We start from the raw sequence: 19881 nt of genomic DNA on the forward strand, positions 1-19881 counted from the left end.
CTTCACTGTTTACAGCCTGGGCTTGTTGCATCCAGGAGGCTCACAAAGTCTCCAGCTGCCTGCAGCCCCTCACCTGTGAGGTGCAGTGGCAAGGCGGAGGCCTGTCTGCAGTGGGCTGGGGGAGAGGGCAGGAACGACGCTGCTATCTTGCTGCTCACTGGCTCCCATTCAGGGAGCTGGGAGTGTGTAGGGCAGCTCCCACCACTGCAGTGGGGCTGGCGGTGCTATGGGGCAGAGCGGCCCGGAGGTACCCTTGCTCTGGGAGGCCCTGTAGACTCTTCTCCTGGATGTGACCAGCCTGCAGCCTCTGTGGCAGAGCTGTTGATTCACAGCTGCTCCCACCCGCACCCTTTGGCCAGGTGCGGTGTGGAAGAGGAGGGGGGCAATGTTACCTGGGATTGCCCAACGTAGGGTCTAAAGGGTGCTGACCCCGGTGATGCTGGAAGCTCCTGCCGCTGCCTTAGCCCAGCCCCAGGAGACGCACTGCCTGCCTGTGGGATCAAGTCATGTTGGCCCTGGCCCTCGTCCTGCTGCTGCTGGCTCCGCCGGGAGCTGGTGCTTTCCTCGAGGCCCTGGCTGCCAAGAACATCTCCCAGAAGGAGGCCGAGTTTGACAAAAGCTACACGGACTTTGTGAACAGCGAGCTACTGAACATCTACACCTTCAACCACACCGTGATGAGGAACAGGGTGAGTGAGCGTCCCCCGAGTCAGGCCCAGCGCCAGCCCAGGGGACACAGTCCCTCTGCCAGAGCCATCGGCATGTGAACTGCTCCACGTACCTTTGGGCCATGCCCAGAACAACTGATGAGGTGCTGAGGGGATAATCCTTGCCTAGCACACAACGGGGGCCCGGCCTCATGCTCTGCTGGAGGGTGCTATGAAGTGTCTCTGAACAGTCCTTCGGCCTGACTCTCCACTGCCCTGCCCCAGCACCAAGCACGTGCAGGATGCTCTGTATGGATCAGGTTCTGTTTAGCCCTGCCTGCAGCGTGCACGGGAAGCAGGGCAGTGGAGAATCTGGCCCCCTGAGCCCTCGACAGCAGGTGGAAAATCCCAAACTTCTCCCCCGGTTGTGCTGTTAGTTCTCTGTTCCCACGGGGCTCGGGACAGCGAAGCAAGGCTGCTTACTTCCTGGCCCAGTTTCACTTCCTTCTTCCCTCCCTAGCTGACATGATGAGTTTAAACAACTCGGTAGTGTCCCCATCGCTTCCAGCTGAGATCACAGTGGCTTTGACCAGTGCCTGCTGTTGGCCTTGCATCTATCTTGTGGCTGTGATGTGTCTGGCATGTGTATTCATTTCGCCCTAGTAGGGTGTGTGTGTCTTGTGGGTATCTCTGTGTTCTACTGTGCAAGCCACAAATCAGCTTTAAAAGGAAGTTGCTTCGGCTGACTCTTTTTACTTTTTCTTTCCACAAACTCGGCTGAGCTGTTTATTTAGAAGGGTGGGAGGCGACTGCCGCTTTTGGGTCTGTTGTTAAGCCAGGTTCCAGACTGAAGATTCACTTTTACCTCCATCCCTGAGCGTTGAGTCAGGCTGTGACTGGGAAGGCTGCTCTGGCCTGGCACGCCTGTGGCTGTGGGAGTTGGAAGGGCACTGCCGGTTCGCAGCTGATAAGTCCCAAAGGGAAGGGATGCAAAGGCTGTTTTCCCATTCCAGGGCCACATAGCCCAGGAAATACATACTCGGCTTCCCCAGCTGAAGAGTGGGCATTTTGCCCTGTCTGGGAAGGTTTGCACCCAGATGTCTCAGAGTTCGGCATGGCTGGATCTGGGGGTTCAGTTCAGGGCTGTCTGTAGTACCAGGCTGGATCTGGAGGAGAGACATCCTGTGGGAGAGTAATCCCTTCCCAGGGTGCATGGAGTGAGCTGCTCCCCCGCCAATCCTCCTCCCCCACCCCCCACATCTCTGCTTTGGCATGTCCTGTTCTCTGAGCTGCTCATCCCCGCCCTGCACTTTGAAGCTTCCCTCCCTCACTGCCCAAGCCTCGGTCCTAACTGCCCCCAGAGCTGAGTCCTAGCTCTGTGCCCCTGCGTCTGTAACAGCCTCTCCCCACAGTCAACATCTGCCAAGCACACCCTTCCCAAACCCCCGCCTGGCCTGTGAGGTCTCTGGGCACCAGCATTCAAGCCCTACTCCCCCATCCCATCCCAGCATGTGCAGTTGGACTGGCTGACTTGCAGCGTCTTGACCGTTCCTCTCTGCTGGGGAGAGTACGTGCAGGAGCTCTTCGCGGGCGTGGGCCAAGCTGAACTTCCCCTTCAGTCAGCAGGGTCCGGCGGTCACGAGTTCCATTCCCCATTGCATGCAGTGTCTGCCTGTAAACTGTTCGATGTGTGAGCAGGGCTAAGGCGGGATAGTTCTCTGCCCCAGGCTGGTCACGCAGCTCCCACGTCTGGAGAGTCACAGGGAACAAAGGGCCGAGTGTGAGCCCGCGCTGTCCTTGCGGGAGGGCTCTGTGCTCAGAGCTGTTGTGCCCTTTGCACCAGTGGCCACCACTTCCCCTGAGGTGGAGCTGAAAGAAATTTAACAGTCTGGGGCTCAATCCACAGTCCTCCAGCTGAGCCCAGGGACCTAGGGGAGGGCTTCGGTCTCTTTGGCCAAGGCCAGCATGTCCCTTCTCCTCTCCTCCCCAGACAGAGGGCGTCCGGGTGACGGTGAACGTGCTGTCTGAGCAGAAGGAGATGCCGCTTCTCTTCGTGGTGAGGCAGAAGGAGGCGGTGGTGTCGTTTCAGGTGCCGCTGATCCTCAGGGGCCTGTAAGTTCCATCCTTGTCAGAGACGACCTCCGAGGTGGGGCTAAAGACCCATGCCCCGCCTAGTTCTGGGGTCCCCCTGCCTCCAAAGGCATGGGAACTAGGCCAGCTCTCTGACCGTGACATGAAAATGGCCTTAAAACCCAAATGTGTGGACTCATCTGCCCCAGAACGTCCTGCTCCCTCAGCTGGCTGGGTGCAGAGCGGCTCTGGGACAGCTGCAAGTTCAGCCTCTGAGCCTTCTCCATAGTGACCTGGTCCAGCTACCGAGCGCCGACGAGAGGGGAGAGCTGCCCCTCTCCCTGGAACCCAGAGCAGCACCCTTAGCTCGGCCTGGGCCCCGGGGGGCTCTTTGGAAAGGGAGATGCTGCATAGCTGACCCCCCATGGCACCCTCCGTGCCGCTAGGAGAGCCTGCCTAGCTCAGGTGGGGACAGTGACCCAGCCAGCCGAGGGAACGACCCCCAGGAGGGCCCCAGGCGGAGGGTCCTGGAGCCAAGCCTGACGCTCCTGAGCAGCGCCCCATGCCGTAGGCGCTGGGCGGCCCCGGAAAGGCTGTGGGTGCTCTCCATGCTGGTGGGGACTGGTTCAACGCCGCATGCTGCCGCTGCCAGGCCAGAGGGGGGGTGCAGCGCAGCCTTTGCTGCCAGGCCCCCCTCTCATCCGGCCCGGGGGTCTCTGCCTTCGCCAGGTTCCAGAGGAAGTACCTGTACCAGAATGTGAGCCGCACGCTGTGCCAGCCCCAGACCAAGAGCGAGTCGGAGACACAGTTCTTCTATGTGGATGTGTCCACGCTGTCTGTGAGGAACGCCTCCTACCAGCTGCGGGTCACCCGCGTAGAGAACTTCGTGCTGAGGTGAGGGATGGAGATAGGAACCCCCCCAGATACACGCGCTGCCCTACATCTTGTGCCTCCTTCCCCCAGCTCCCGCCCATGAGCCTGCTGTGCAGGATGGCTGGGGAGCTCGCGTTCCCGGAGACCCATGCAGGCCAGCCAGGTCCCGGGCTGGGGCAGGCATCGCCTTGCCGGGCTCCCTGTCAAGCATTCAGGGAGGGTTGGAGACTCATCGAGCGGTTGCTCACGGCTCTACGAGCTGGGGATTTGCGGCTCCAGCCAGTGGCTGGCTCCAGCCGGGTGGGGTTTTCTTTGCCCCAGTGGGCTGGGGCAATGGGGGGCCCGTTTGCTCACACTTTATGAACCACGGTGCTGTTCTAACGCTCCCTCTGCACAGGACGAGCGAGCAGTTCAGCTTTAATGCCACAGCAGCCCAGCCGCAGGTAATGCCTCTCTCTGCTTGGGGGGCTGCTATGGGGGGGGGCAGTGTCACCATGGTGATAACGTGCCCTCTTCCCTCCCCCCCTCCCCCCCGGTAGTATTTTAAGTATGTGTTCCCGGAGGGTGTGGACTCGGTGATTGTGAAGGTGACCTCGCGCATGGCCTTCCCCTGCTCCGTCGTCTCCATCCAGGACATCCTGGTACGTGGGGCCTGGGGCTGGGTTCCTCTTTCCTGTGCTTCCCTCGCCCAGCGTCCCCCAGGGTGACCTCTGGGCAGGTCCAGACTCCATGTGTCTGAGTCTTTGCTTCCCCCTCTCCTCCCTGAAGTGCCCCGTCTACGACCTGGACAACAACGTGGCTTTCATCGGGATGTACCAGACCATGACCAAGAAGGCAGCCATCACGGTGCAGGTAGGGAGCCCTGCAAGCTCAGCCCCACCAAAGAGCTGCAGGTGCCAGGCCTCGCTGTGCTCTCTGCTGTGGCCCTCGCGACAGTTCGTGCCGGCTGGAGATGTTCCTGCCGGCGCGTGCTGAGCCAGGGGGCACTCAGCCTGGCAGCCTCGTTCCTCGCGTGCCAGACGGCGCTAGCCGGACAGCTCCCTGCAGGCAAGCTGTGGCCTCTGGGCTCATCCCCGTGTCTCCAGTGCTGCCTCCACGCTAATAGCACCATGTGCGTCAGCCGCGCAGACCAGCAGCTTCCTCCGCAACCAGCTCTGGCGTCTCTCTGGGTCGCTCGCGACGTGCCCGTCTCACCAGACTCTCATTGGGGGATCCTGGGCATCCAGGCCTCTCCACTCCACCGGGGCCGGGTAGGGAGAGCTGCCCACTCACCACTCCCACTGACTCTCCTCTCTCGTTCCCGGCGGCCATGCCAGAAGAAGGATTTCCCCAGCAACAGCTTCTACGTCGTGGTGGTGGTGAAAACGGAAGATGAGGCCTGTGGAGGGTCCCTGCCTTACTACCCCCTCACCAAAGGTATGGGGGCGTGGAGGGGTCTGGGAAGGCACAGGGCTTAGCCACTCACCTATCCCTCTCCTCCACCCACCCCTACAGCCTTCTCCCCTCTGACATCTAGGCATGGGCTTTATCAGTCCCCTCCGCCCCAAGGCAGTGGCGATGGGATCTAGACCGTGCAAGCGGCCCTGGGGACCGTAATGCCCAGGTGGAAGCTGGTTCCCAGCCTGACCTGGGTGTGGTGACCCCTTTCCCTGCCTCTGTCACTGCCACTTCTCAGTAACAAGGCGCTGTGGGTGGAAAGGGTCCAACAGCCCCTGCTGGGCATACCCCCCTCTGGGCCGGGCGACACTGGGACTAGACCCAGGGTGTGGGCTTTCTACAGGGCCTGCTCCATCTGCTTTGAGAAGTTTTCCTGGAGACAGGAGACAGCAGACCTAGGCTGGGCTAATCTCCAGCCTTCTGTTCCTTCCAGATGAACCGGTAGATCAAGGCAGTCGGCAGAAGGCGCTGGATGTGATGGTGTCACCTGCTATTACCTGTGAGCTGCTCCCACGGGCAGGGCTGGCAGGTTACTCTGCGGAAGCTAGGTCTGCAGCTGGGGGCGTTTCCTGCTGAACGCCGGTCACAATGCCCGTGTTCATGGGGCACCGTCCCTGCAGGGCTGCCCCCCGCCCCCGGGACAGCGCCCGGCATGGCTTGGGCACATGGGAATGGCTCTGACAAACGGCTCCACCCTGCTGGTGGTGCAGGCCCCGAGCACACGTGGCCTGGGACAGCACCTGGGCTCTGTGTCTGAAGTGGGCCTTTGCTGGGCCCAGGCATGGACAGACACACCTGCTCCTGGGTCTCCCTCGCTGTCTGAGTGTTACATGCTGGGCATGATCCTGGAGCAGGCCTGGCTCCAACACAGCAGCTAAAATGAGCAGAGGCCACCTCCCCCGGTACAGCCAGGGTCTGTGCCCCCACGTGGAGGGACACATGGTGTGGGCTGTGTCATGGTAGGCATGATGGGGGAGTTGTGGGCCCGGGGAGGCTGTGTGCCCAGCTGATTCCCCATGCCCGCAAGGCTGTGCTGTCCAGCGAGCTGCTGTCTGGGTGGGGCACCGTGGGCTGCTGCTGTCCCATAATCCCCCTTCCCGCTCCCTCTCCCCACAGCGGAGGTCTACGTCAGCGCCATGCTCTTCTGCCTGGGGATCTTCCTCTCCTTCTACCTGCTGACGCTGCTCATCGCCTGCTGGGAGACCTGGAGGTGAGTCCCTGGGCCTCGCTTCCCGCTCTGCCCACCCCACGGTGCTTCGGGACCGGACTGCCGGCTTGGCTCAGCTCACCCACCTCCTCCCCGGCTTCCCTCTCACTCACCCACCACAGCCAGGGTTGGCTCCGCAAAACTAGAGCAGGTTTCACCTCCCCCTCCCAGCCTGTGCAGCCACGGGGCCTGGCACGGTGACTCGTAGCTGCCGGTGCAGGCTAGCTATCGTCCATCAGGCTGGGAATTGAGAGCCAGGGCCTTGATGGCAGAAAAAGCAGCCAGGGATGAGACATCCCCCTCCCCTTCACCCCAGGGTAGGAGGCCTGTTTCCCTGTACAGCAAGGGCTGGGCATCCCCACCAACTCCAGTGTCCGTCCCAGAGACGCCCACCCCACCCCCACCCGACACTGGGAACATTGGAACATGGCGCGGCCGTGTCTCCAAAGGGCCACGGGGAAGGTCACCATTACTGGAGACGCACGCAGCCTTCCTCGCCCCCCAGCCTGCATGTGCCTCTGACATAGCTGTGTCTGCTGCGGTTCTCGGGCAGGGCTGGGTGAGCCCTTCATTTGGCTCCTGCACTCTGTGTGAGCAGCTCCCAGGAGACACGGTGGCAGATGGTGGTGCGCTCCAGCCAGGGACCACGCCGGGGCTGGATTTCCCTGGGCAAACCCTGACTAGGGTTAACACAGATCGGGAGGTGCCTGAGCTCTGCAGCCCTCGGCTGCCCGTCGGGACCTGGGTCTGCGGCAGGAGGGAGCTGCCTCCCGGCCCTTCTGTTTCAGGTTTTCCGTTGCGTTTTTGCAGACAACAGAAGAAGAGAAAAGGGCTCCTGGCTGCCATGGACACGCCCACCACGGACACTGGTATGGAACCCCCAGGGCCCGTAGGGGGCACTGACATGGGGCGAGACTCTGGGAGCTGGCCCCCTCATGTAGAGCCCGGGGGGCAGCAAAGATAATGTGCTGGAGGAGGGGGGCTGACTGTGTGGGCACAGTTCCCTTGGGGGGCGGAGTATGTACCAGAGCTGGCTGGGGATTTGTTATTTATTTGTCTCCCTGTGAAATAACGTTTTCATGGACACACTGCTGCTGGGTTCTCTTCACAGAACAATCGTTCTGGGGTTTGGTGTTTGGCAAACAATGGATGGTGGAAATAGAACATTTCCCTTGAATGGAAACCCGCTCTCCATTGCCCCTGGCCAGCTCTGCCGCTCACCAACTGAACCCCTGGTTCCCTGGTCGCTGCCCTTCCACACAGCCTGGACTCCCCTGCGGGGAAAGGAGGGGCCGGGAGAGCTGGCTCCAGACCTGGGCTCGGGCTTTGCTCAACGGCCTGGTTCAGCCCCCGTGCCCTTTCTCTGTGCACAGATCTCCCTGCGTTGTGGGGAGACAGGTGAATGGGTCCTTAGAGTGCCAAATCTAAGCTCCGCGTCATCTGTGATCGGAGCGACTCTGGTTGAGTGACTGCTGCTGTCAGTGACTGTCTGTCCATCTCTCTCTCTCTCTCTCTCTCTCTGCCTGCACATCGCTCCTGGGGATCTTCCATTCCCAGCGTCTTTACTGGGTAAGCGTCAGCCTCCGTTATTTCACAGTCCGTGAACAGATCCCTTTGGTGCCCTTGACGCACTGGTCCTGAGCCACTCTCCAGCTGGAAGTGGGCGGGGCAGGGTGCTGCACTGGGGTCTTGCTCCGTAGGAAGCGCCAGCCACTAAAAAGAGGGACGCAGGGTGCTGTGCAAACGCCTCTCACCCAGCTCCGCTGATGCCCCACAATCCTGACGCGTCCCCTTCCTCCCCCAGCTACCCCCGTCCTTGGTCTCTCCTGACCAGAAACCGTCTGCGGCCCCAAGTGCTCCGCTGCCCTGCAGCTGTCCGGGCACATCCTGAGCCTGCCACCCTCGCCCCACTGAGACCCCGCCCTGGCCCCTGAGCACACGTGCCCCCTGCTCTCCTCAGCCCCCTGGCTGCTGGGGGTGATGTGTGAAGACTGCTGCCTGCCTGACGCAGGGTGCTGTGGTGTCTTGCAGGGCATCCGCGCGTCACCCCGGACTCCCTCCTGGGTCACCCTCCCTACCACGGCTACAGCTATGGCTCTTTGGGTAAGCACCGGCGAGGAGCACTGCACTCTCCTGCTCACATGGGGCTCCGGGACCAGTCGGAGATGGGAGTGGGCTCTTGGGGGCCAGGTCGCCAGTCCCTTGGCAATGGTTGGACCCAATTCCTGACCCTGTGACCAGAGTCTCGTTCCTCTCCTCTCCCCCAGACGGTGACAAGCCAGGGTCTCCCCGCCCCACAACCACACACACACACAGCTGCTGTGTGAGCTCCTGGCACTTTGCCCTCTGCTCTCCAGGAACCCGTTCCTGGCTGGGTGTCTGACCACTTCAACTCGCCTCCTTGTTCTAACTCTCCTTCCAGAGAACAGTTCCACCCTAAGCACTGAGGGCATCACCGAGAGCATGGGCTCCACGGACATCTCCTCTGGGTACACAGGTAAGCCGCAAGAAACCAGCAACGACTGGCCAGCGAGACGGACCCTGCAATCCAGAGCTGGGTTTTGCACTGCAGAGTCCGCATCAGAGCAATCCCAGAGCCTGGGAGCCATCCCTGCTGCAAATTCTCCATGCACCGAGACCCTGTCTGAGGCCTGCTGTCTGGACTCATCAAGCCTGGGGGTGTGCATCTGCCCCCGTACCTGGGGGCCTGAGTGTGAAAGGCTCTCTGGGGAGAGGACTTTGCCCCAGGAGCTGTGGCTGCTCCAGGCTCTCGTCCTCATTCAGACCTCCCCCCATCCTCGCCAACTCTGCTCCGCTTTGAAAGACCAATGTACTGGGCAGGCCTTTAACCGGGTTGTTGCTGTCTGGCCTGGGCAGCAGACGAGGACTGAAACTGCCTGGCTGGCTCCTTGGGACCCCGCTCGGCGCTCAGAAGGAGGCTCTGTCCCCATCAGCCCTCCCAGTAATTCTCGCTTTCCTTTCAAGGGCTGGACCACTTCAAGCGACGTGTCCCCTCCAGTCAGATGAGGCACCTGTGCATTACTATGGGTAGATGTGGATGTTAAGCAGAAAAGGCACTAGGAGAACTTGAATCAATCCAATGTATTGGGGTGCCCTCGGCTTCACATTACCTGGGGACAGACCCTGCATTCGACTCGCAGCTTCACTCCCTTCTCTCGTCCCTTGATCCAGGGACAGCCACTGAACAGTCCCTCCAGCCCCGAGCGGTCCCATAATGCTCCCATCTTCCAATGCGTGGTCACGCTGGGAGCAGCCATCTCCCTGGGCCCCACAACTCTGCCTGCTTGTCAGCCTCTGAGCAGGAGAGCGAGAATGGAGTGGCAGGGGTCAGGACTGAGGGGCACTGGCGATGCTGTGTGTGGGGTAGCGGGGGGCCCAGGGCTGGAGTAACAGGGGGGCTGCAGGTCAGGACTGAGGGGCACTGGCGATGCTGTGTGTGGGGTAGCGGGGGGCCCAGGGCTGGGGTGACAGGGGGGCTGCAGGTCAGGACTGAGGGGCACTGGCGATGCTGTGTGTGGGGTAGCGGGGGGCCCAGGGCTGGGGTGACAGGGGGGCTGCAGGTCAGGACTGAGGGGCACTGGCGATGCTGTGTGTAAGAGACATGCTGGCTGGTTCTCCCTAGTGCAGTGTCTCCCCCTACCCTTTCCCAACAGGCCCGGGCTCCCAGCTGGACTGTGAGGTTTGCAGAGCAGGGCATGGGAGGGGCAGACCCAGGACCAGCACAGGACATCAGTTGGGAGCCCTGGCTTGTCCTGCTGTATTTTCAGAGGGGGGGGGTGGAAAGGTCCAGGGGAAGCTCTGTCATCCTCCTCTCCTGGTCCCTCATGGGGGCGGGGTGGGATGCACAAGCTCAGCAAACGGTAGATGATCTCCGCCAGTTGTGGTACAGGAGGGGAGGAGGTGAGGTGCCCGGACCAGACGGAGGCAAATCAGTCCCGTTTCAGCTGACTCAGAGTGCGGGGAGTGGTTGCCGATCTCTATACCCGTGTGACCCGAGAACGCCGCCCTAGCCCTGGCTCTGTGGGCCCCGTTCAGGGTCCTGGAAAGGGAGGGATGATCTCTGGACTGTTCACTGGCTGACCTCCCCCAACCCCGCAAAGAAACCCATCTGCCTGGGTCTGAGATGGTAACGTGAAGACCTGGATGACCCCTGCCCAGACTTGCCATGGCTGGGGGCTGCACTTTCTGAGGGACTGGGGGCGCTGGGGTTCTTTGTGGATTTAGAGGGAGCGGCCGTGGACCTTATTGCAGTGGGGCAGAGGCAGGATCGCCTGCAGAACGGCCCAGTTCATGCTGTGTGGGCAGCACCTTGCCCCCGCCTGCCAAGGCCGTGATGGCCAGGCCTGGAGCCCCAGGCTACACACCGAAAGAAGGAGCCGCCTTCCCAGAACGGCCACAGCTCCCTGACCTCATGCAGGGCTTGGTGTCCCTGCCCTCTGTCGGCTCCCCGGGGGGTGAGCTTCCCTGGCTTGTGTCACGCCAGGGGGCAGACGGGAGGGGCACAATGGCCCCATCTGCCCTTGGCCTCTCTCATCAGGCCCCCGAGGCTGGCAGCCTTTGGCCAGCAGCAGGGCACTCAGCTGCTAGCAGAGCGAGCCAGGGAGTGGCAGACATGCAGCAGCCTTATGTGGCTGTCAGGTGACTCACAGGCCAGACCAAAACAGAGCAACAACCGAACAGCCCCAGGAGCACAGTGTCTGTGCCGGTGAGCTGTGCACGACTGCCTGCCCTCCCCAGACCCACACGCAGCATTGGCCAGGGTGACGACTGTGTGCTGAGAGGTGCGTTAGGCAAGGGGCAGGCTTGTCTTACTCTAGTCTCTGCCCCCAACACCCTGGCCCTACGTGGCACTGGGCAGCATCCAACAAGTGCCAGCAGGGCTCTGTGCCAAAGGGGCCATGCTCTGCCAGCGCGTGACGTCTCCATGAGTTACTTAATGTTACAGCAGGATTCGGCAGAGCTTCCTAGCCAGGCCTGACCCACGCCCTGTGACTAAGGTTGCTCAGCAGCGGGTGTCGGCCCTGCATGCCGCCCCAAAACCAGCTCGGTGGCCTTGCCATGGCTGGGAGAGAAGGCTAGTTAGCAGCCCTGGAGGAGATGGGCGGCTGAGTTCTCAGCAGGCTGAGTTGGATGAGTTCACTGCCCCTGGCTAACTCAGTCTAGTCAGAGCCACCTCCTGCTTGCTGCGGGTGACGCCCACCCCCCAGCACGAGTCCTGCTCCAGGTCCTCTGGGCACTGATGCCCCAGTGAGCCCCTCCCTGGAGTGCGAGCCCTGTGTGACAGGGTGACTCGGTGTGTGAGCCTTGTGGAGCTGCCTGCCCTGACTCTGTTCTGCAGGGAGCTGCCTAACTCCTCCCAGTCCCTTTCTAATGGTGCATTTGGGGCTTTGTCTCTCTCGCGAGCCCCGAAAGACACAGTCTGTCCCCTCAGAAAGAGCACCGGGGGCATCAGCATGATGAACAAATTGCACAAGTCTTTGTATCATCAACATCCAGATCAGCCTAATCAGAACGGAACGACCCCGGGGGTGTAATTACCCCGACGGGCCGTAGGTAGCTCAGTCCACGGGGATCTCTGTCCCAGGGCCTGGCGGGTTGAACCTGGGCGCTGAAGAGCTGGGAATGTCTGCTGGATGCCATGGAGCCTCCTGCAGCGGTGGGGGCGGGGGTCTCTGTTGTGGGGTCTGTGCTGCCCCCACTCTGCCCTGTCGATCCCTTTGCACTGAGCTACGGACAGTGAACGGGGGGATGATCTCAGGGTGTGATTGAATGGCTCCGATTGACTCTGTGATACGAATGATTGGTTTGATCTCTTCGCCAGGGGTGTGGGGAAGGAGTGGGCTAGGCCTTGCCCAGGGTGTGTGGGCCTCAGCCCGGACTGATGCTGATGCTCCCCTGTGCCCTTGCAGAGCGCACCCTGGAGAAGGTGGCCAGCCGGCCCCGCCTGGACTCCCTCAGCTCCGTGGAGGAGGACGACTACGACACGCTGGCGGACATAGATTCCGACAAGAATGTCATCCGGACCAAGGTCCGTGTCACCTGCCCAGCCCGGGCGTCGCTCTGATGGGGGGGGGGGGGAGCGTGATATGCAGCCCCCTGTGTCACCTGCCCAGCCCGGGCATCGCTCTGATGGGGGGGGGAGCGTGATATGCAGCCCCCTGTGTCACCTGCCCAGCCCGGGCATCGCTCTGATGGGGGGGGGAGCGTGATATGCAGCCCCCTGTGTCACCTGCCTGTCCCGGGCGTCGCTCTGATGGGGGGGGGGAGCGTGATATGCAGCCCCCTGTGTCACCTGCCTGTCCCGGGCGTCGCTCTGATGGGGGGGGGAGCGTGATATGCAGCCCCCTGTGTCACCTGCCTGTCCCGGGCGTCGCTCTGATGGGGGGGGGAGCGTGATATGCAGCCCCCTGTGTCACCTGCCTGTCCCGGGCGTCGCTCTGATGGGGGGGGGGAGCGTGATATGCAGCCCCCTGTGTCACCTGCCCAGCCCGGGCGTTGCTCTGATGGGGGGGGGGGGGGCGTGATATGCAGCCCCCTGTGTCACCTGCCCAGCCCGGGCATCGCTTCGGCAATGGAAACACACTGCACAGCCACTATGGCTGCCCTGTGTCAGGCTTCAGCCATGCCCCGTGGGGAGATGCTGGAGCAGGGTAATGTGGGGCAGAGAGTGATGGAGCAGCGGGGAGGCCTGTGTACCCAGGCACTGCCCCAGGACCATGTGGCAATGGGCTCATTAACCCTGTGCTGGCTGGTCTGGTACGTGCCCATCACTCAGCGCCAGCCTCCTTCCAGTGCTGTGACCGAGCCCGTATGCGCCCCGGGAATGCTACTGTCTCCTGGCTGCCAGCTAGCTAGTGCTCTGGGCCGGGGTAGCTCTGCACCTGCAGGCAGAGCAGCCTGGGCTGGTTCCCGGGGTGCGCTCTCACCCCAAGCGCTAGGGCCCTCGCCCCTGTATGCTGCATGCCCCGCCTGGCCTGTGACAGGATCCTGCCTCTGCTCCCAGCAATACCTGTACGTGGCAGACCTGGCCCGGAAGGACAAGCGTGTCCTGCGGAAGAAATACCAGATCTACTTCTGGTGAGTGGGGGCAGGCCTGGGGAGGGAGGGGAGGCCAGGGGCTGCGGGGGACGAGGGCCTGGAGGGCGGGGGAATGTGCTGCTGGACTCTTCTGGTTGCCCTTGAGCTAAGGAGGTGTCTGGAGCCCTGCCCTGCTGCAGAGCAGTGGACAGATCAGCGTCCTGCCCCCCCTAAGGCTTTGGCCTCACACGCACCATCCGACCCAGTGGGTGCTGCAGAGTCCGTGGAGGAGCCTGGCCTCCCAGCAGGGAGATGGGTGAACATGTGTGCCACTGGGAGTTGTGGGGAGAGCCCCGGGGAGGAGGCGGAGCTGGAGTCCCCGCCCGCCTGGCTCAACACCGTGCTCTCTTGCAGGAATATTGCCACCATCGCTGTGTTCTACGCCCTCCCTGTCATACAGCTGGTCATCACCTACCAGACGGTAAGAACGGTCCCTGCCTGCATCCCCTCCGGCCCCAGTATCCCAGCTCACTCCCTGGGGGCTGCTGGCTGTCCTGCTCCACGTTCTGCTGCATTCGGGGAGTTCCCAGGGTCGGTCTCTGGGCTTCAAAGCAGTCACGTGGCTAACATTGGAGATGGGCTAGTGGGCAGTTCCCTCCTGGGGCAAAGAAACCAGCCGAGTCTTCTCGCAGGTGCTCCCCCAGCAGAACGGCCCCTTCACTCCCCTCTCAAGCCGGGCACAGTCACCCATGCTTAGCAGGGCGATATGCATGCTGAGATCAGCCCTGCCCAGCCCTCTGCAGTGAAGTGCCACGTTGTCTCCCTCTGCGCTTAGCAGCCTCTCAAAGGGGAAGGCTTTGCCAAATGTCCTCTGTAAATGGGCACTTCCCTGCCCTGACTGTAGCCAGTCCCAGGGGTGGAAGCTAGAAGAAGACATGAACCCTGAGTCACCCCTCGCTGTCTGCCCAACCTGGGCCGTGAGACTGTGCTGGCATCGGGGTCCTGCACTCGCCCAGTGTGCCTGGATCCCCTAAATCCTTTGCCCTGCCCCCCCTCCTCAGTGAGTGCACGTTTCTATTGGGGACACCTCCCTCAGGCCCCCGAGTCCTGGCTGTGAGCCATGCCAGGCCCCTTCCAGCTGGTGTCCCCTGCCCTTCCTCTTCAGGGTCTCGCTTTGCTTCCCCGCTGCAGGTGGTGAACGTGACAGGGAATCAGGACATTTGCTACTATAACTTCCTGTGTGCCCACCCGCTGGGGAACCTCAGGTAGGAGCTGGCGCGGGGCTCCCAGTGACGCTCCCTGGGCTTTCCACATGGGCTGACGGGGAGGAGGGGGGAGAGCTGGGCCCCCCAGTAGCACCCAGGAGGGGAGCCCATGTGAACTGTGCTGCCCCCTTCCCGTGGGATGTGGGCAGGGCTGCAGGGCGGGGAGGGGACAGAGGATGCTGCTGCCTGGGGCGGGGGCAGTGCCCTGGGAGGGCCGAGCTGCGTGGGTCCAGTGGCGGTGACCCGGACTGACCTGCTTCCCGCCAGCGCTTTCAACAACATCCTCAGCAACCTGGGCTACGTGCTGCTGGGCCTGCTCTTCCTGCTCATCACCCTGCAGAGAGAGATCAGCTGCAACCGGGCGCTGGTGCGCAACGACATGCAGGCCCTGGTGAGCGCCACCCCTCGCACCTGCCCTGCTCCTTGGAGCCCAGGCTCCGCCGCCCCCGTGGGGCAGGCGTCCCTGAGAGGCGGGGTGGGGGACCTGCCTGTGCCTGAAGCCTGGGCGATCGCCATCCCCTGTGATGCTAGCTGGGATGGGCAGGACTGCGCCCTTGGGTGGGGGCGGGCAGGGCCTGGGTGCTGCATGGGGAGTTCCTCTGGGGGGTGTCCAGGGGAGGCTGCCACCTGGTGCCCCCTGCCTGAGCTGGGAGTGGGTCTCGCTCAGGCCAGGTGCCTTTTGGCCAAATCTGTCGGTCTGAGACAGGCGTGTCCATCCTCCCTCTTCCCCGCCCCCCAGGAGTGTGGCATCCCCAAGCACTTCGGCCTGTTCTACGCCATGGGCACGGCGCTCATGATGGAGGGGCTGCTCAGTGCCTGCTACCACGTCTGTCCCAACTACACCAACTTCCAGTTCGGTGAGTGCTGAGGCCGGGCCTGCTCGGGGCTCCCTGACCCTGCAATGACACCCACCCTTGAGAGCTGCCACCCTCTGCCCGGCTCCAGCACGGAGCTGGAGTGTGGGTGACTGCCAGGGGAAGTTATTGGGCCAAGCATCCTGGGCTCTCCTCCGCCCAGTGCAACCCGTTCGCTGGCTGCTCCAGCCCCCTGAGCTCACCCCCTTCCCAGCCTCAGACTCCCTCTCTCCTGTCCCTACCCAGCTGCCATGGGGCTGTGGTGCTGGCAGAGAACGGGCACGGGTGGAGCTCTGGGGGGGTTTGTGCTGCAGCCTGCAGCATCAGACAGCCCCCAACATCCCCCAGTGAGCTCAGGGAGCCGCTGTGCTCCCAGCAGACGGGTGTGCAGCACCGCTCTGGCCCCACGGCTCGGCACTCCAGCTGTGTGCTCTGGGCCATGTCCCAGATGTGCAGGTTCCTCCCGCCATTCCTTTCTGAGCTGTCCCTGCCCTCCTCTCCCTCCCACGGCAGCCAGGACCCAGGCTCCTGCGGCTGTGCAATGCTGAGGGACTGCCCTCGCTGCCAGCCTGCCCCTCACCGGCCCCTCACTCAGCCTGGCTGTTGTCCCTCTTTGCAGACACTTCCTTCATGTACATGATCGCGGGGCTCTGCATGCTGAAGCTGTATCAGAAACGGCACCCGGACATCAATGCCAGCGCGTACAGTGCCTACGCCTGCCTGGCCATCGTCATCTTCTTCTCCGTCGTCGGCGTGGTAAGTGCCAGCCCCGGAGCCGCGTCCAGAGGGAGGAGCCACTGGCTCAGAGCTCGCCAGCTTGCCGGTGCCCCCTGTGCAGACGGGCTCAGTCCAGGTGGGCGTGTTACTGGCCATCTGCAGAGGGACTAAGGACTAAGCTCTCTGAGAGCCTGTGAGTCGTTGTTGGCCAGCAAACCCCGCACCTGGAGAGGGCAGCAGTTGCCCTAGTAAAATCCAGGCTGCCTTGCCCCAGGCATGAATCCTGGCTCTGTGGCTCTCTCAGCAACCGGGTGCTGATGGCTCCTTCTGTAACCGCAGCTCTGACGCCTGCGTCGCGGGCCCCTGGGGACCAGCCCCAGCCCTGCCTCCCACCCGCTCACCCCGTCTTCTCCCCACAGGTCTTTGGCAAAGGCAACATGATGTTCTGGATTTTCTTCTCCATCATCCACATCATCGCCACACTGCTGCTGAGCACGCAGCTCTACTACATGGGCCGCTGGAAACTCGGTGAGGCCCCGCCCCGGGACAGGGATGGGGGGCAGAGCCAGACTCCCAATGGGCACCGCAGGCAGGCCAGCCCAGCCCAGCAAGTCCTTGTCTCTGCATCATGGCCTGCGTGGTCCCATGGCGCTAGAATGCCTGCACCCAGGTGACTGCCCAGCCCTCCTCCCTGCTTAGTATACCCCACGTCCAGGGCTCTCTGCGCACCGGCAGAGCAAGTCTGGCTCCTGCCCACCTTGGGCATTGTCAGAGCTGCCGGCTCAACTCTCACAGGAGATGTCTGCACTTCCTCGGAGGTCTGTGGGGCCGAGCGTTGCCGGCCCTGCTCTGATGAGCCCGCAGCGCTGGTGACTAGAGGGGACTTGGTCTGAAAGCCAAGCCAGCTTGGCGGTGGGACTTGCTGCAGGGCCCACCCTCCCGGGCTGCGTGATGGGCTGGGGGAGCCCCCAGCTGCAGCTCCGCACCTCCCTGCTCTGTGCGGTCAGCCTCTGCTCACATTGGCCTCCCTCCTGCAGGACTGCTGCTCTGGGAGCACAGGATTCAGGCTCTTCCCTTCCAGATGGAGCTGGCTGCAATCTATGCCCTGCTGGGCTAGGAGGGGCCGGGGAAGGGCCTGCTGCCCCCTCCCCAGGCTCTAGCTCTGTCTCTCTCTGCAGACTCCGGGATACTGCGCAGAATTGTGTACGTGCTGTACACAGATTGCATCCGCCAGTGCAGTGGGCCCATGTACGTGGTGAGTGAGTGGCTCCCTTCAGCCCCTGACTCTCAGGAAAAGCCTGTGAGTGGCTAACGCTGCGTGATGAGGACTAGCTGCAACAGCATGAGCCTGGCCCGGTGCCCTGGGGCCAGCCCAGAGCTCTCTGTGCTAGACGGTGGATTTTCCAGCAAGGCCTCATGCTGCGGGCCCTGGGGCTGTGCTCAGGACGCATCTGGCCACCTTACCATGCCAGCAGGGGGGCAGGATGTTTTGATGGACCACAAGCCCAAATCTGCCAGTGCAACCCTGCAGCCCCTGGGCATGACAGCCCTGGGCCCCTGCCCAGCCCCCTCTGAAGCGCATTCCCAGTTTACTCAGCTCTGGGCCTGGCTCTGCGATGGAGACAAACGGAGCTAAACCAAGAGTCTGCCCCAGAGGTGACAAGCCAGTGACCATGTTGCCCACCCCATGAAGCGCTGTCCCCTCGCAGGGGGCTCAGGGGCCTGCTTGAGCCTGGGCTATCTGAGCTGGAGGGCACCATGCTTTTGGAAGCCGAGGTCCTAGATTCAATCCCCACTGCGGACGACTCCCCCAGGGTCCTTTCCTTGAAGCCTCCCTCCCCCTCCTGACCCAGCATGGCCCCTCTCAGCCCCCCATCCTCAGAGTTAGCCCAGACCCACTGCCCTCCAAGTGGGATCCAGGGAAGCTGTTTCCTTGGCTGTGGTGGAATGTGACGCTGGGCCCAGCTGAGGTGATCTGAGCTCCATGGCAGGACACAGAGCTCGCGCTGTGATCAGGGCTTCTCCACCTGCTCCCTGCGACCAGCATCCTCCCAGCCAGAGAACGGCTGAGCCACCATGTCTCAGACGCAGATGAACCGTGCCCTGGGGCAGAGAGTGGGTCTGGGAGATGGCAGCTCTAACGGCTCTGAGCCATGAAAACGGGGTCCCGTCGACTTGCCACCCCCCCGGAACTGCTAGCCCAGCATATATTCCCTCCCCTGACCCTCCTCGTCTGTGTTTGCAGGATCGAATGGTGCTGCTGGTCGTGGGCAACATCATCAACTGGTCACTGTAAGTGTGTGTGTGTGTGACAAGCCCCAGGTTGCCCAGAAGGAGAGTGCTCTGTATGAGGAAAGGGGGCATCAGGAGAGCTCCCCTCCCACCACTGCCAACGCACCTCAATCCAGGCCCTCCCCTGCTGCTATGCCAGCCCCGGCCCTGAACTGCTGGTCTCAGTTGTTCCAGGCTAGCCCTCTTCTGTGCTACTATGCAGCCGTGCCGGGAGCTAGGCTGAGAACGCACCACTCGCATCAGCTGTGAACACCATGGGGTGAAGCAGGGTGTAGCACCCTGGAGAGGGAATGCACTGCGGCTTGCTAGCAGCAGCCATGGAGGGCTGCCCCGGACAGCAGTCGGGCTAACACCTTTCCCCTTTCAGCTCTGCTGCTGGGCAAGGCCCAGGATGCAGCAGGCGCCCCAGGTTAAGTTCCAGGAGACCCAGGTCATCTTGCTGGTGGCTGCAGGGTTCAGAAGTGGCCACAGAGAATTGCTGCTGAAGTGGGCATGGGGATGCCCCAGTCTCTGCTATGCTGCAGCTGGGGGCCCCCCTCTGCTGCCTTCCTAACCCACCTCTCCCTTCCCCAGAGCTGCCTATGGACTCATCGTCCGACCAAACGACTTTGCCTCCTACCTGCTGGCCATCGGCATCTGCAACCTGCTGCTCTACTTCGCTTTCTACATCATCATGAAGGTGTGGGGACGCCCCTGTTCCATCACTGTCTGCGGACAGGCTAGGAGCTCGGCTGGACAGACCCCCTGGCCTTGCGGAGGGGGGCCCGTACCCCGGGAGAGCTCTGGGGTGAAGAGGGAGTGACTGAGCCCTGGGGTTACCCTAGAGTCAGGCCCCAGCAGGGGAGCAGGACCCATAAGTCCTTTCACCAACATCCCCAGAGACCTGGCACCTGCACCACTACCCCCAGCACCGCTGAGCCCTTCCAGACGCTATCTGTCCAGGTAGTGGGGAGAGAAGCCTCTGTCACTGGGGAACGTGTGGGCCTAGCCTCCAGAGAGCCCTTCCCAGGCCCCAGGTGTGCCAAGGCAGGTGCCTAGCCCTCTGCATCTGCGGGGCATCCCTGTTCCCCTGCCCTCTGTGTGTCCTGGCTGTCGCCGTTCCCCTGCCCTCTGCGTGTCACCGTTCACCTGCTCTCTCTCCTCCCCAGCTCCGAAGCGGCGAGCGCATCAAGCTCATCCCCCTGCTCTGCATCATTTTCACTTCCGTGGTCTGGGGCTTCGCTCTCTTCTTCTTCTTCCAGGGTCTGAGCACCTGGCAGGTGAGTGGTGGCTCATGCCAGCCAGGGCCTTGACTATGCAGGGTTGACGTGTCTGGTCCACACTCGGGGGGTCTCCTGCTTGGAGTATTACTGTACAGGGCAGGCAGTGGGGGCAGCGTTGTGCATGGCCCGAGCGCCCGGTCCAACCTACTTGCAGCTCTTCTAGGCTGCAGCACGCCCCTGGGCAGGAGCTGCGCAGGGAGGAGGCCGGCAGCGTGCTTG

The 19881-nt window shown here is 62.5% G+C and overlaps 1 protein-coding gene across 3 annotated transcripts in view; it reads left to right on the forward strand.

The window, feature by feature from the left end:
* SIDT2 (SID1 transmembrane family member 2) overlaps positions 1-19881 on the forward strand; it is a 23195-nt gene continuing 3314 nt past the window's right edge. The window contains exons 1-27 of one of the 3 annotated variants that reach the window (XM_048827367.2): positions 1-689; positions 2638-2759; positions 3447-3611; positions 3988-4033; positions 4130-4231; positions 4359-4442; positions 4907-5006; positions 5461-5526; positions 6144-6237; positions 7045-7103; positions 7792-7803; positions 8266-8337; positions 8657-8731; positions 9220-9282; positions 11265-11267; positions 12165-12283; positions 13259-13332; positions 13687-13753; positions 14464-14537; positions 14805-14928; positions 15277-15394; positions 16011-16147; positions 16528-16636; positions 17287-17363; positions 18354-18400; positions 18974-19079; positions 19549-19659. In XM_048827367.2, coding sequence (XP_048683324.1) covers positions 507-689; positions 2638-2759; positions 3447-3611; positions 3988-4033; positions 4130-4231; positions 4359-4442; positions 4907-5006; positions 5461-5526; positions 6144-6237; positions 7045-7103; positions 7792-7803; positions 8266-8337; positions 8657-8731; positions 9220-9282; positions 11265-11267; positions 12165-12283; positions 13259-13332; positions 13687-13753; positions 14464-14537; positions 14805-14928; positions 15277-15394; positions 16011-16147; positions 16528-16636; positions 17287-17363; positions 18354-18400; positions 18974-19079; positions 19549-19659 — 2409 coding nt within the window. In that variant the 5' untranslated portion in view covers positions 1-506. Of the gene's footprint in view, positions 690-2637; positions 2760-3446; positions 3612-3987; positions 4034-4129; positions 4232-4358; positions 4443-4906; positions 5007-5460; positions 5527-6143; positions 6238-7044; positions 7104-7791; positions 7804-8265; positions 8338-8656; positions 8732-9219; positions 9283-11264; positions 11268-12164; positions 12284-13258; positions 13333-13686; positions 13754-14463; positions 14538-14804; positions 14929-15276; positions 15395-16010; positions 16148-16527; positions 16637-17145; positions 17254-17286; positions 17364-18353; positions 18401-18973; positions 19080-19548; positions 19660-19881 lie in introns of those variants that run through there. The other 2 variants (XM_048827364.2, XM_048827365.2) reach the window with 2 other exon arrangements.

Source organism: Caretta caretta, chromosome 22, assembly GCF_965140235.1.
Source record: "Caretta caretta isolate rCarCar2 chromosome 22, rCarCar1.hap1, whole genome shotgun sequence".
In the NCBI taxonomy this organism is placed as follows: Eukaryota; Metazoa; Chordata; order Testudines; family Cheloniidae; genus Caretta; species Caretta caretta.